The sequence below is a fragment of the Berghia stephanieae genome, chromosome 2, assembly GCF_034508935.2.
Source record: "Berghia stephanieae isolate SIO BIC M18660-M18661 chromosome 2, UCSD_Bste_1.3, whole genome shotgun sequence".
NCBI classification, from domain to species: Eukaryota; Metazoa; Mollusca; class Gastropoda; order Nudibranchia; family Aeolidiidae; genus Berghia; species Berghia stephanieae.
Genome location: NC_088361.1, coordinates 4,679,558 through 4,693,419, shown reverse-complemented (window position 1 = coordinate 4,693,419; position 13,862 = coordinate 4,679,558). Strand labels below are relative to the sequence as shown.

Here is a 13,862-nt window from a genome sequence, read left to right as displayed (position 1 = left end):
ATTTGACTGTTTCATAAATGGGGGTCATGTCAGCTTTTTGTAGATCTTTAGTTGATATTTTGTTGGGCCAAAAAATGTGGAAGATTTTTCGTAGACATTTGGTTTGGAAAATATCTAATTTGCAACAAACTGTGTTTGTTGATTTCCAAGATTCTGTTCCATAAAAAAGAACTGATATCACATTAGTCTTGAATATGCGCATTTTTGCTTTTGTTGAAATTTTCTTTGTATTCCAAAGTTTGTTTAAGGTGCCAAAAGTTTTACATGCTTTTTTAAACCTTTGATTTATTTCCTTTACTGAGTTTCATCTTCAGACATTTTAGCTTCAAGATAGCAAAATTCATCCACATTTTCTATCTCACCTCCCAAAAGTTTGATGGGTTCTTTTTGTTTTGCATTTATTCTCATTTTTGTTTGTTTTGGCTATGTTTATCTTTAAGCCTATTTTCAGGGCATTGGGGGCGATCTACTGTGTTTTTGTTTCCATATCCCGAAATGTTTGTGACAGGAGAACAACGTCATCTGCAAAGTCCAGATCTTCCAACATCTCTGAAAAAGTTCATCTGATTCCTGTTTTGGTCCCATTCATCGATTCTTTTCATTACCCAATCGAGTACAAATTTGAAGAGAAATGTAGATAACAGCCTTGTTTTACACCAGTCTCTATTTGAAAGTTTTCTGAGAGTCCTTGTTTGCAAATTAATTTTGCCTTGAAGTCAGTATATAGCATTTTTACAATGTTTACTATCTTTTGGCGTGGGCTGTAGTGTCCCATGATGTTCCATAGTGCCTGGCGATGAATGATGTCAAATGCTTTTTCAAAGTCTAAGAAATTTGCATATAAAGTTGCATTCCAAAATTGCTCTGTTCATTGTTGATTTGCCTTAATGAGAAAATATGGTTATGAGCAAGACCTTCCTTTCCGAAAGACTGCCTGTTGTTTTCTTAATTGTTGTTCTATACTTGGATACATGCAGTTTACGAGTATCCTGCTGAAGACTTTGCTTGTGATTGAGAGGAGCATTATTCCCCTCCAATTTCCGCATTCAGAAATGTTGGCCTTTTTGGGAAGTTTTACTTTAAGACCTGTGCTCCATTCAGCTGGCATTTTCTCAGCATTCCAGATATCTTCAAATATTCCTCTAAGCAATTCTGGGGTGAATTTGTCATCGGCTTTGAGCATTTCTGCAGTGATTTGATCTTCTCTTCCTTCTATAGGGAGTGTATTGCAAATTTAATTTCTGTGACTGTTGGGGAGGGGGGATGGGGGGGTCTGTGATCATATCAAGATCTGTGTCTGCCTCTTTGATATTCGTTCTTAGATTTGTAGCATCTCTGTTCAAAACAGTTGAAAAGTGATCTTTCCAACGTTCCATTTGAGCTTTTCTATTTGAAATGACCGATTCGTTTGTGTCTTTAATTGGTACATGATTATTGTTGAAGTTAGATGATAATGTTTGGCGATTCTGTAGAGTGTTTTCATGTCGTTTTTTGCTGCTGCATTTTCTGCCTCCAATGCAAGACTTTCAGAGTATATCCTTTTGCCTGCTTTTGTTGACTGAAATTTTCTACAAGTTAATAAATTAAAGTCATTCACTTCAAAAGTACACCCCTTCCCCCTTCCACACCCCCCAAAAAAAATAGAAAAAACAAACAAACAAAAAAAAACAAACAAAACACAAACACAACCCCCCCCCCCCCCCCCCCCCCCCCCCAAAAACAAAAACAACAAAAAAACAACAAAAAAAAAAACATAAAATAAAAACACAACAAAACAAAAAACCCCCACAAAAAACAGGATTAAACTTAACCTCAAGTCTTTTAGTTATGTTTTTTTTACTACAATTCATAATACCAGAATCATTTTTTTTCAAACACCTTTAAATATCATATGAACACTTCAAATAAAAATATCAGACTTACCGGACCTGAAGAGGTAAAATTTATATCAACAGATGAATTATTTTTATAATTTATTGGTGATATTAAATTCATTCAAGGGGAAAAAAAATATTTGCATACCATATTATCTTACGTGAAAGTCACGTATTTCTAGTGACATAATATGGGCCTGATTTAACATGGCTGTAATGGACAATCATTACAACAAAAAGCCCACAAAAATTTGGGTGATCAGACCTGTAAATAGATACACGCCAATGAAAGGCATTTGGTAAAACGATTGCTCACTTTTCATAACACCCTCAAATTGACTACTGTTATTGAATACATAGAGGCAAACTCACCCTCTCTCTCTCTCTCTATCTCTCTATCTCTCAATGCCTCTCCTTACGAGTTATGAATGAAATACACTTGATTCTATTACACTTTGAGAGTCATTGGCCATATGCATAGTGATAAGTCAATATGGACAATACACATTTAATAAAAACTTTATTGAAACACTTTGTGACAAATTGATATCAACTTACACAAGGTTTACAACAAAAAAAAAAAAAAAATGAAAGGAAATGCTAGAAAACTGTGGAAAAAAAAATCATAAGTAATTAACTTACAGAATAATTAGGACCCATGGCACGTACTGCATGGCCTGTGAGGGTAGCAATGGTAAACAACTGTGGATTGATTGCATCTTGGGCCTACAGGAGGTAAAAAAAATCAATACAGTGCTTAATTTAAAATCAACTAAAGACAATCAAACATAGGTCATCTTTAAGGTCATAGAAAGAATGATAATAAAAATAAAAATTCCACGAAAAATGTTTCAGGTTCAAACTCTTATTCAGCAGATAAAAACCATATAACAGTAGTTAATTGCATGACTAAAGAACGGTTAGAGCCCAAGATGTCCTTATTTTGGACCTGTTACTTTCGTTTATAATTAATAATCCTACAATCCATAGCTTCAGGCATCTTCTTTAAAGGTAAAATTACAACCTTTATGAACAACTCTGACAGCCTGATTCTGTCAATTCTGCAGCCTATCAAGCAAGATTTGAACAGATGAATATTTTATTATCAATTAATTTACACAATATATTTGTTAAGTGATAATAAATTTGCTCAGTGAAAGTTTTCACAGTGATATTTATAGTAATGTTTCACTGAAATCTCCACAATGTAGTTAACAATTCAGTCCTTTACTTTAGATTGTTTTCAATTTGTCATTTGTGCTAAAGAGAGTGTTTTCTGTATTAGGGTATGGACGGAGAAGAAGTCTACAGTCTTGAAGGTTGCTACAGTTGAAAAAGTAAGAGACAAGTTATTTCACACGGGTGTCACATAATAGATATATAGGTATATATGGTTATACTTATTGAAATAGTGATTAAGTGGGACATTTAGTTGTTCGGAAGTGATATGTTGTGTTCGGAGGTGGAAAATTGCAGTTCTCGTCTTTGCAGCTTTTTGATGCTAGTCTATTTGTGGCTTTCATTTCATTTTTCTGGATGTGTTTATTAAGTGTCAGCTGATTGTCCAATTGGATACCTGATGTTCATCTTTTGATAATTGTTGCTGTTGGATTTTGATATCCAGTTGTTGCTAGTTGTTTATGGGCTCATTGATAAGCCAGACTTTTTGTTGGTGGCGAATTTACATTGTTTGCATTATTTACATTGTAACTTTCAAGCTACTCCAAACTAAATATGAAAAAAAAAAAAACGATCTATGAAGACAAAAAGTAATAGTATATACAAACCAGTTCCTTCATATGGCACAACACATCAGCCATAACCATACGTCCCTCTGCATCAGTGTTGCCAACACGAACCCTAACACCAGCACGAGAAGTTATGATCTCATCAGCAACATAGCTCTCTGGTAATTAAAACAAAAAGTTAAAAAAAAAAAAAAAAAAAAAGCAAGTTCAAGACTCTTAACACTTAAAAATATTTTATCTGACTTTCCTTTTCTATTTCTTTTTGCCAAACTTTTATACACTTTATTTTTTGTCCTGATTTTAGTGATGTAGACGATCAGAAGAAAATGACTGGGAAATAGAAAAATTCTAATAAGCTGGATTTCCAATTAAAGCCAGAAAAGGCTTACCCTGGTGAACAAAATATTCATAATTGTTATGAGTCAGTGTGGAAGGAAATTTTGCATGAATTTGCTCATAGTGCTAATATCTTCTTTCAGATTGATGTCACAATCAAGGCTATGTAAAGGGCAATTTGAGGATGCCTAGCGCCTTGAGCTGTCATTTGCAAGAAAGAAAGTGATTTATAAATAAGCTTGATTTACATCATCATCATTCTCAACTTAATATTTCTAATCATTTTCTTGAAATATTTGAAAGCAAGTGATTGTTCGGTTTATAATCAAATTGTAAAATCTCAGCATTACCTTCTCCAACACTGTTTCGAACCATTGATAGTCCACCAACAACTTTGAGATGTGCTGGTTTAACTTCAGCCAAAACCTAAAAGAAAGTAAATCAGAATATCTTAAAATGCTGAGCTAGATAAATGTTAAAATTTTATTTTTAAAAATGTAAAAGGACTTTTGCTTTCTTAATATCAAATTTTAATGCACCATGTGCTTATTTATGTTACAAAATTCTCTGTCAACGAAAATAATATAAAATTACAAAATTATTCCATCACTGCACAATATGCCCACAAACACCTTTTAAAAGTGTCTAATAATTATTTCAAAACTTATTAGAATTATTCAATGTCCTGTAAAATATCCTTTAAGCATTCCTTGTTTTAAGGTCAAGTGATTTTATGTCCATCAGTATAAGATTATCATCACCATCATTATTAAATCGCAATGTAATAAAACCGAGTCTTCTTTTTCAAATGACCTTAAATATTCCAGCTACTGTGGCTGCTCCACACTTGTCTCTATGCATGCCTGCCATCACTCCACCAGCCTTGATGTCAGCACCCCCAGTGTCGTATGTGATACCCTGTAAATAGAGAAAAAATGCAACAAGAAATGCTACAAATGACTAAATCATAAGTGACAATTTCAGCATATCTTAGTATCTGATGCATTAAAAGTGGAGCAAAAATGCAAGACATGTTACAAATACTGATGCTGCTCATAAATAATATTGAAACTTTAAGAAATACAATAAAGACTAGCTCTATTATCAAAATATCTCATTCTTTGTTTATATGGTTAAAATTGCACGGTGGTATCAATAATCAGAATTGATAAGTCAGTCCGTATATTTGAAGGGGAAAATATAAATTTCAATAAAGGTAATAAAACACTGCAATACACTTTTTCATCAGTCCAATGCTATTGGTATAAAAATTGTCACAAAAGCATCTTTATCATTAAAAAAAATTAATTTTAATCAATGTCTGTCACGTACGTGTAATATTTTCTTTTCAAAGTAAAAGAATTGATTACCAAAACGACTTGGTCCATAGGCATCCAAATACCTACAATAAAATTACACACCTTGCAAAGGGAACTCATGAACATATTTTGAAACAGATTGCTTTAAAGCTCTCCTATCCATATTTTTGTCAAGTGAATTGAGTGTCTCAGTCTCATATCCGCATATCAATTTTCACTTAGTTAATATATTAGAACAAAATTAAACTTCAACAACAGAAGAGATATGATGATCTTTACTTAAGTTGTATCTTTCACATCATATTTTGTTCACATTATGAACCAGATTTGACCTGAAGGCATAAATTCTAAAACTAAAGTAACGGATAGAAAGGTACTCATCCAACAAACAATGTGCCACTTACTTTTCCAACTAGAAAAAGAGTTTTGGTGATTGGACCTGAGCCTTCGTACTCAAGAAATACTAGACGTGCTCTATGCCTTGGAATAACTGTTGGTTGCGAGAAACAAGAATAAAACTGGCATTAAAAATAGTACTTGCATAAGTCTTGAGATCAGTGAAATGGCTCAATGAAAGAATCAAATATGCATGGATAGTCATATAAAATTAACTAAAATAATTGGTAATTTTGAACTGAAATTTCAACTTACTCTCTACCTCTTTCATTAAAAGCACAAACATATCAGAGTGATGTCTTTACGAGAAACATAGAAAAAAATTCGAAATAAGTGTGCATTAAAGCAAATCAAGATCAAGGAAAGCTACTTAAAGGACCAAAAAAATAAAAAAAATAAAAAAGGGAATCTTATATGAGAATTTACCATTGGCAGCCCTGTTGACAGCTCCAAGAAGTGGATACTCCCTGTTAAGTCTTTCAACATCACTTATCACTTCCATCTGGGGAGAATATATATTTTTTTAAAGATCATATGTGACCCTTCGCCTCGAAACGGTATTAAGTCGAATTTTTCAATTTTGGGTTTTTGGTACCCAATCATAGCTTATTTTATGCTTTGAAATTGGATACCAAATTTATAAAATGCTGATTATTCATTGCCGAGATATGACTGTTTGAAGTAGGGAGAGTGTAAAAACCAAGTTTTGAGGAAATCGACTTTGATGTGAGGCACCGTTTTCACGCACAGTAAAATCAATGGGCAAAGATAACTCCTTAGATACGGGCATTGGAAATTTGATGAGAGTAGAAAAATTTGCAGAGACGTCAATTTTCAATTTGACTCACAGGAATTTCAGGCACCACTCGGAGGAATTTCAATGCCGAAAGAGGAATTTTAAAAAAAAAGGGAATTTGGATGGTATTTGGTATCGTGTTTAAATATTGTATAGATCTAAATAGATAACTGATTAGAACTATATTATGATATATAAACACATTGCCAAATACAGCCCCAAAGTTTCCTTATTTCAAATGAAGTACAGCTCCAAATCCTAATGGTAGTGATTGTAGCAATGGTGGTAGTGAGGATGATGTTGTGTTGGTGGTTGTTGTAGTAGTAGTAGTAGTAGTAGTAGTAGTAGTAGTAGTAGTAGTAGTAGTAGTAGTAGTAGTAGTAGTAGTGATGATGACGATGTGATAATGGCCGTTGTAGTAGTAGTTGTAGTAGTAGTAGTAGTAGTAGTAGTGGTAGTGATGATGATGTGGTGCTGGTGGTGGTGGTTGTTGTATTAGTGGCTGTGGTTGTAGTAGTAGTGATGATGTGGTGTGGGTGGTTGTAGTAGTAGTAGTAGTGATGATGTAGTGATGGTGGTTGTAGTAGTAATGATGATGTGGTGGTGGTGGTTGTAGTAATAGTGGTAGTGATGATGATAATGTGGTGGTGGTGGTTGTGGTAATGATAAAGATGTGGTGGTAGTTGTTGAAGTAGTAGTGGTAGTGATAATGTGGTGGTGGTGCTGGTTGTCGAAGTAGTGGTCGTGATGAAAATGTGATGGTGGTGGTTGTAGTGTGTGTGTGTGTGTGTATGGGTTTAAGGGAGAGAGAGAGAGAGAGAGAGAGAGAGAAAGAAAGAGAGAGAGAGAGAGAGAGAGAGAGAGAGAGAGAGAGAGAGAGAGAGAGAGAGGAGAGAGATAGAGAAGAGAGAGGGAAGAAAGAGAGAGAGAGAGTGCGAAAAGTGCATCTAGTGTTAAAAGTGCATCTCGTGTTAAGTAGAGCAACATGAACTTGAAAAACAAACGAGGCTAAAGTTTGAGGTTAAAGTATTTGTGATTAGCTATTATTGGCATGTACAGGAAGGTGAACTTGAAAAAATGAATCCAGTGAGAGCAATTAATTTATTGATGTGTGTGTGCGCGCGTGTGTATGAGAGAGAGAGAGAGAGAGAGAGAGAGAGAGAGAGAGAGAGAGAGAGAGAGAGAGGAGAGAGAGAGATAGAGATAGAGCGAGAGAGAGAGAGAGAGAGTGAGACAGAGAGAGAGAGAGAAGTGGGGGGGGGGGGGGGGGGGGATTTGAGCTAAATCTGTTTGAAGGGTTTTTACGGCGCTTGCAACACTGGTTGCAGTAGTATTGGTGGTGGTAGGGGTGGTTGTAATAGTAGTTGCAGGGATGGTGATGTGATGGTGGTAGTAGAGATGATGATGTAATGGTGGTTGTAGTTGTGGTGGCATGGATGGTGACGTGGTAGTTGTAATAGTGGTGGTAGGGATGGTGATGTGGTGATTGTTGCATAGTGGTGGGGACGGTGATATGGTGGTTGTTGTAGTAATGGTGGTAGGGATGGTGATGTGGTTGAAGTAGTAGTGGTAGTGATGGTTGTAGTAGTAGTGATGATGATGTGGTGGTGATGGTGGTTGTAGTTGAAGTACTGGCAGTAGTGATGATGATGATGTCGTGGTGATTGTAGTAGGAGAGGTAGTGATGATGGTGGTTGTAGTAGTAGTGGTAATGAAGTTTATGTGGTGGTGATGGTTGTTGCTGTAGTGGTAATGATGATGTGGTGGTGGTGGTTGTAGTTGTAGTGGTAGTGATGATGATGATGTGGTGGTGGTTGCAGTAGTAGTGGTAGTGATGGTTATAGTAATAGTGATGATGATGTGGTGGTGAAGGTGGTTGTTGTTGTAGTAGTAGCAGTGGTGATAATGATGATGATGTGGTGGTGGTTGTAGTAGTAGTGGTAATGAAGATGATGTGGTGGTGGTGGTGGTATTAGTAGTGACTGGAAGGGGGGGGGGGGGGGGAATCTTTGGAACATCTTAACCTCACCGGAATTTGACGGAAGTTGCCTGTAACCCGAAATTTTTTTTGCTCCAGACCGGATTTTTTAACGGTGAAACTGGAGTTTTGGCATCACTGAACTTGGCATGAGCTTAGAATATACATTTAATAATGTACATACAAATTTTTGGAATAATCCAATTATTACTTTTGTAGTTATTCATTATTATGTAAGATGTCCTTAAAATAAATAAAACACCCCCCCAAAAAAAAGAAAAAAAGAATGCCGACAATTTTATGACATTGCTCACTGTCAATATCTAAATAAAGAATCAATGAAATAAGAATTATTAATGTGACATTTTTGTCTTATTTATTAGAGGAAATACGATTACAAAATGCCAAAAGTTAGAGAAGGGTTTATAATTTCAAAGTACAGTTTTGAAACTATGTGAAGCCGGGTGGGCAGGGAAAGAAATATCAAGAAACAGGATAAGAGAGGAAGAGAAAGAATGAGAAAGTAAAATACACACACACACACACACACACCTGAGAGAGGAGAGAGAGAGAGAGAGAGAGAGAGAGAGAGAGAGAGAGAGAGAGAGAGAGAGAGAGAGAGAGATAAAGAAAAAAGAGGAGCGAGAGAGACTGCTTGTACATTAAGAGGGCGGGAGGGCAATGAGTAAAGATTGAAGCCTGACTGTATAACTGTTTGTGTATGTGTGTGTGTGTTTGTATGTGTGAAAGAAACAAAAGGGAGACAGATAGAGTGAGGTAGACATAAAGAAAGGGATGGGGGCGGAGCAAAAAATTGTAGGGATAGTTTAAGAAAGCATTTATTTGTTTCAAAGTAAGTCATAGTCAATCAACTGGAACCTTTTGACCAATGAGATTGCAATTAAAGAAATGGGCTGGTCAAATTATTCATTGCATTGTTTCCATTTTGAGTCAGATGACAGCTTGAGGAGGAGGGATTGGGGCTTATTGTGCAATGACTTACATGAAAACATGTTATTGAATCTCTCAAGTTTTTCTTAGCGTTCACCCACATTGTTGATTGTCTTTCAGTATACAAAGAAAGCACGACAAAACGAACATCTCTCTCTCTCTCTCTCTCTCTCTCTCTCTCTCTCTCTCCTTTTCATCTGTCTATCTATCTATCTATCTATCTATCTATCTACCTATCTATTTATCAATTAATAGGTCTGTCTCTCTTTCTGTTTGTCTATCCATACATTTAACCTTTTTCATTTTTTAGTTACACATATTTCCATCGGCAGTTTATTGATTGCTGAAGGCTCTATTTACTATTCTGCTTTTGTACTTAAAATTAAATGTTTATCCTGCAACAATATCTGTAAGTGTAAGATTAGGCAACTTTTGTCCTATTAAAGTCTTATGTTTTTATTTTTTTGTAAGGGTTTTACGGCGATTGTAACACATTAAGGTCATATCAGCGCCAGTAAAAAGGAAGAAAATGGGATAGTAATAAGTTCTAGAATTACAATTAAAGCACCCAGAAAAAGTAAGACAAAGGACAATTGGATCAAATAGGGAACAGATGTAGATTCCAAGAGCAAACTATCGATATGATATGTAAACAAAACATAATACAATTCATCACAGAGAGATGATTTACAAGGAAAAAAATATCATCTCCCAAAACTAACTATACATTTGACTTATTCCCCACACCAAGGGTATCCGGTCAGGGCCAGGACAAAACCAAGTAATCTCATTCCAAGACAAAGACAGAAAGCTAGTTGGAAAACAAATATAGGGGGATAGAAGACAGTAAGTACCTCCCTGCCTACTATGGGAGGCCAGGAACCCCATCCAATTAAAGTCTTAGCATGTCCTATAATTTCATGAATAAAGAAAGAGGGACAAAGGACCCTCACCTCGATCATTAACCAATGCAGCTAGACAAATAAATAATAGCATGTGGTGTGTATCAAAATGCACAAGCACACACATATGTAACACACGCATGTTGACGTCATGACACATTGCCCGGGCATTTTAATGGCCAACAGGCGCATGTGATGAGCATTGACCAATCAGAATCATTCATTTGTAAAGTTGTCAGGGTCAAACCTAGACTTTTTTACAGTTTTTAAAGTTCATTATTGGTTAAACCATGAAATTGTGGAAACAGTCATGCTTTCTCTGAGATAGATAAAGACACGCCCTTTGCTGTGGTATCTTACATGATAATGGTGGAGGAAAAGACTTAATGTTACTAAGTCTTGGAAATGGTTGCTCTCTGAGAGAAAATCAACTCTCGTTTTGAATGTGTCATTGATAGTTGCTTTTTTAAACATTAAATTTATATAACTTATCCTCAATACCTATGTCGAATTATTATGTTTTCATGTAGAAAAATGATTGTAGTTTCTGAAACAACCAAAAAACTGAAATTTGATCATTTTGACCATTCCCACTTTAAAACCAGTATCCTTCGTTTTCCAAATCCCGACTTAACACCGCTTAGATGCGTATCGTCACATATAATGTAATTATTAACTTATTACTTTATTTGTATTGCAATATTTACAATGACAATTTTAACCATTTTACAGTATTGAAAATTATATTATTCACATATAAAAGTACAACTCTGGCTGTTAAACCACTCCTTATTTATATATATACATATATTAAGACATATTTTTATTATCTATTTATTTTTTAATGTAAAATATAACACGTCTGTACAAAAAAATGTCCTTGTTTTGTGATGCAATAAAGTATTCTGCTTCTTCTTCTTAATATTATTATACACCGTGTCTAAGGAATAAAAAGAACCCCAAAACACCCCCCTCCCTCAGAAAAGTGACTGCGAAGTGCCTCAAACTTGTTTCACATCAGTTACATAACATCTTCTCGTCATTAAGCCAGTACATTCTAAAGGTATGAAAAAGAAAATAAGTAAAATCTCAAGCTTCAACAATGAAAATCTTATATACCCTGACAGACGATCCCTTGTAGGCCTCCCGAAGATACTCTTCAACTCTAAGAGCTGCCATTCTCTCTGGATCAGAACCACCAATATCTCTTGTGACAATCCTGATGAGATAATAATTAGAAACCATAACAAAAATGCAGTTTTATTGGACTCTGACATTTCTCAAGTTGAACAAAAAGATTTCTCATATGCACTGTGTATATAAGTAATTTGCTGGAACAAAGCAAAACATGTAAAGATAACAGCAAATCCACAATTATTATATGTATGTATAGTACATATAGTACATGTATGATATACAAATCGTGAAGAATCTGCCAACAAATTTCAAACAATATTAAATGTAATTTATAAATAGAATTGAAGTATAGGAAAGGAGCTGTGAGAAGAAATAAATTACAAGGAAAAAACGTATGCAGTAATGTTGAAGAGAGGCAAAAAATAGGAAACAAAAAAAGCCAGCAGATGAAAGTCAAATATTCAAGGTTCATCAAAGTTTAGGGTGTTACAACCAATGTGCAAGATGTATGTGATTGGAAGAGAACTGGTATTAATAACGTCACATACCATATACATAACACAGGATGGGGTGTGGGCTACTGAACTATTCTGTTGTCCAACAATCATTTTATCAAATATGTCTTTATCAATGCCACTGCACATGAAACTACAGGGGAGGGCAAGGGGAGGGGTGCGTTTGTTAGCCATTCATATATAGAATTCTATATCAATGCAACGACATAATGCATTGTTTCCAATATCTTTTATTATTGTGTTATATCAATGGGGCATAAATTCTTTCCATAACAAAGTCCAAAAAGTTAAATGTAAAACACTTTGTTGAATAATAAAATAATAATAATAATAATTATTATTATATCATTGGCCATCATCCATCATCCCATGTAAAATCTGAAGGGGTGTGCGTTTATTGAGACATATACAGCATTTGTATTTCTGATTTCTTCTCCGTGTTTTAACACTATTTCTCCATGCACTAATGACGTTCTATTTTCTTCTGTATTATTTGGAGGCGTGTCAAAATAAACTCTTCAATAGAAAAGCTCTGTATGGAGTTTGCCTGCAGGGCCAAGCGGAGTAGATGGTGGCTAAGGAAGATGTGGTCTCAAGACATAGCAGACTGGAAGGGAAGAACAACCACAGAGGCAGGACACATGGCAAATGTTTTATGTTTTTAAGGGTTTTACGGCGCTTGCAACACATTTAGGTTATATCAGCGCCAGTAAAAAGGAAGAAAATGGGATAGTAAATAGTTATAGAATTACAGTTACAGCACCCAAGAAAAAGTAAGACATAGGGGAACTAGGAACAAATAGGGATCAGATGTAGATTCCAAGAGCATACCACCAATGTACTTAGTTTGAGATCACCTATAAGTCTCATCAGGACGCAAGCACAAAATCCAACAAAGAGGAATACACTCAAATGCTTACATTATACATTAAAAATAAATATAATAATACATAACAGAGAGATGATTTACAAGGAAAAAAATATCATCTCTCAAAACAATAACTATGCATTTGACTGTTTCCCTCCCAGCCAGGACTCCAGCCAGGGCCAGGACAAAACCAAGTAATCTCATTCCAAGACAAAGACAGAAAGCATGTCGGAAAACAGACATAAGGGGATAGAAGACATAGTATGGACCCCCCTGCCCGCTATGGGAGGTCAGGATCCCCACCCAGACACATGGCAAAGATTATTTGGAACTTTGCAGTAGTATTGTTAACTCACCTTCCTTTTTCAAGTGCATTGAGTACCTCAATTCCTTGGGTAACCCTTTCCAAATTGTCACACCAAACTCCCATGGCCTCTATGTGAGGTGGAACACCAGCTTCTCTACATTCTAAAGGCTGGAGCAATGTAAAATCATGAGTGAAAGTTTTTCCAACTTTTAAAATCAATACTTCTTAAGATTAATAATTAAAAAAAAAAACAACAACAAAATAAAAACAACAAAAAAACGAACCATTTTTTCATCGTCTGTAGCCTTTTACGTGGAGGCAATTCATGTGATTTAGTCCAATCCAGATTAATGTAGAGGGTCCTAATCAGTGATGATAATGGCAATTTGTCAAACGGGAGAAAAATTCATTGGTCCATCGATTTGTTTGTTTGTTTGTTTTTAAGGGTTTTACGGCGCTTGCAACACATTAAGGTCATATCAGCGCCAGTAAAAAGGAAGAAAATGGGATAGTAAAAAGTTCTAGAATTACAATTAAAGCACAAAAGAAAAGGTAAGACAAAGGGGAATTGGTTCAAATAGGGAACAGATGTAGATTCCAAGAGCACACCGTCAAAGTACTTAGTTTGAGATCACCTTAAAGTCTCATCCAGACACAAGCACAGGTCCCAACTAAGAGGAATACACTCAAATGTTTACCAATCATATAATATAATATGTAAACTAAACATAATAC

General features: G+C 35.3%; 1 protein-coding gene across 1 annotated transcript in view; it reads right to left on the bottom strand.

Annotated features, from left to right (window-relative positions):
- LOC144964195 (putative aminopeptidase W07G4.4) overlaps positions 1-13,862 on the bottom strand; it is a 32,939-nt gene that overhangs the window by 4,873 nt on the left and 14,204 nt on the right. Inside the window, exons 6-13 of the mRNA XM_078898178.1 lie at positions 13,177-13,295; positions 11,420-11,519; positions 6,100-6,175; positions 5,682-5,767; positions 4,772-4,876; positions 4,309-4,384; positions 3,662-3,780; positions 2,517-2,600 (exon numbers count right to left, since the gene is read on the bottom strand). Coding sequence (XP_078754304.1) covers positions 2,517-2,600; positions 3,662-3,780; positions 4,309-4,384; positions 4,772-4,876; positions 5,682-5,767; positions 6,100-6,175; positions 11,420-11,519; positions 13,177-13,295 — 765 coding nt within the window. The remainder of the gene's footprint in view (positions 1-2,516; positions 2,601-3,661; positions 3,781-4,308; positions 4,385-4,771; positions 4,877-5,681; positions 5,768-6,099; positions 6,176-11,419; positions 11,520-13,176; positions 13,296-13,862) is intronic.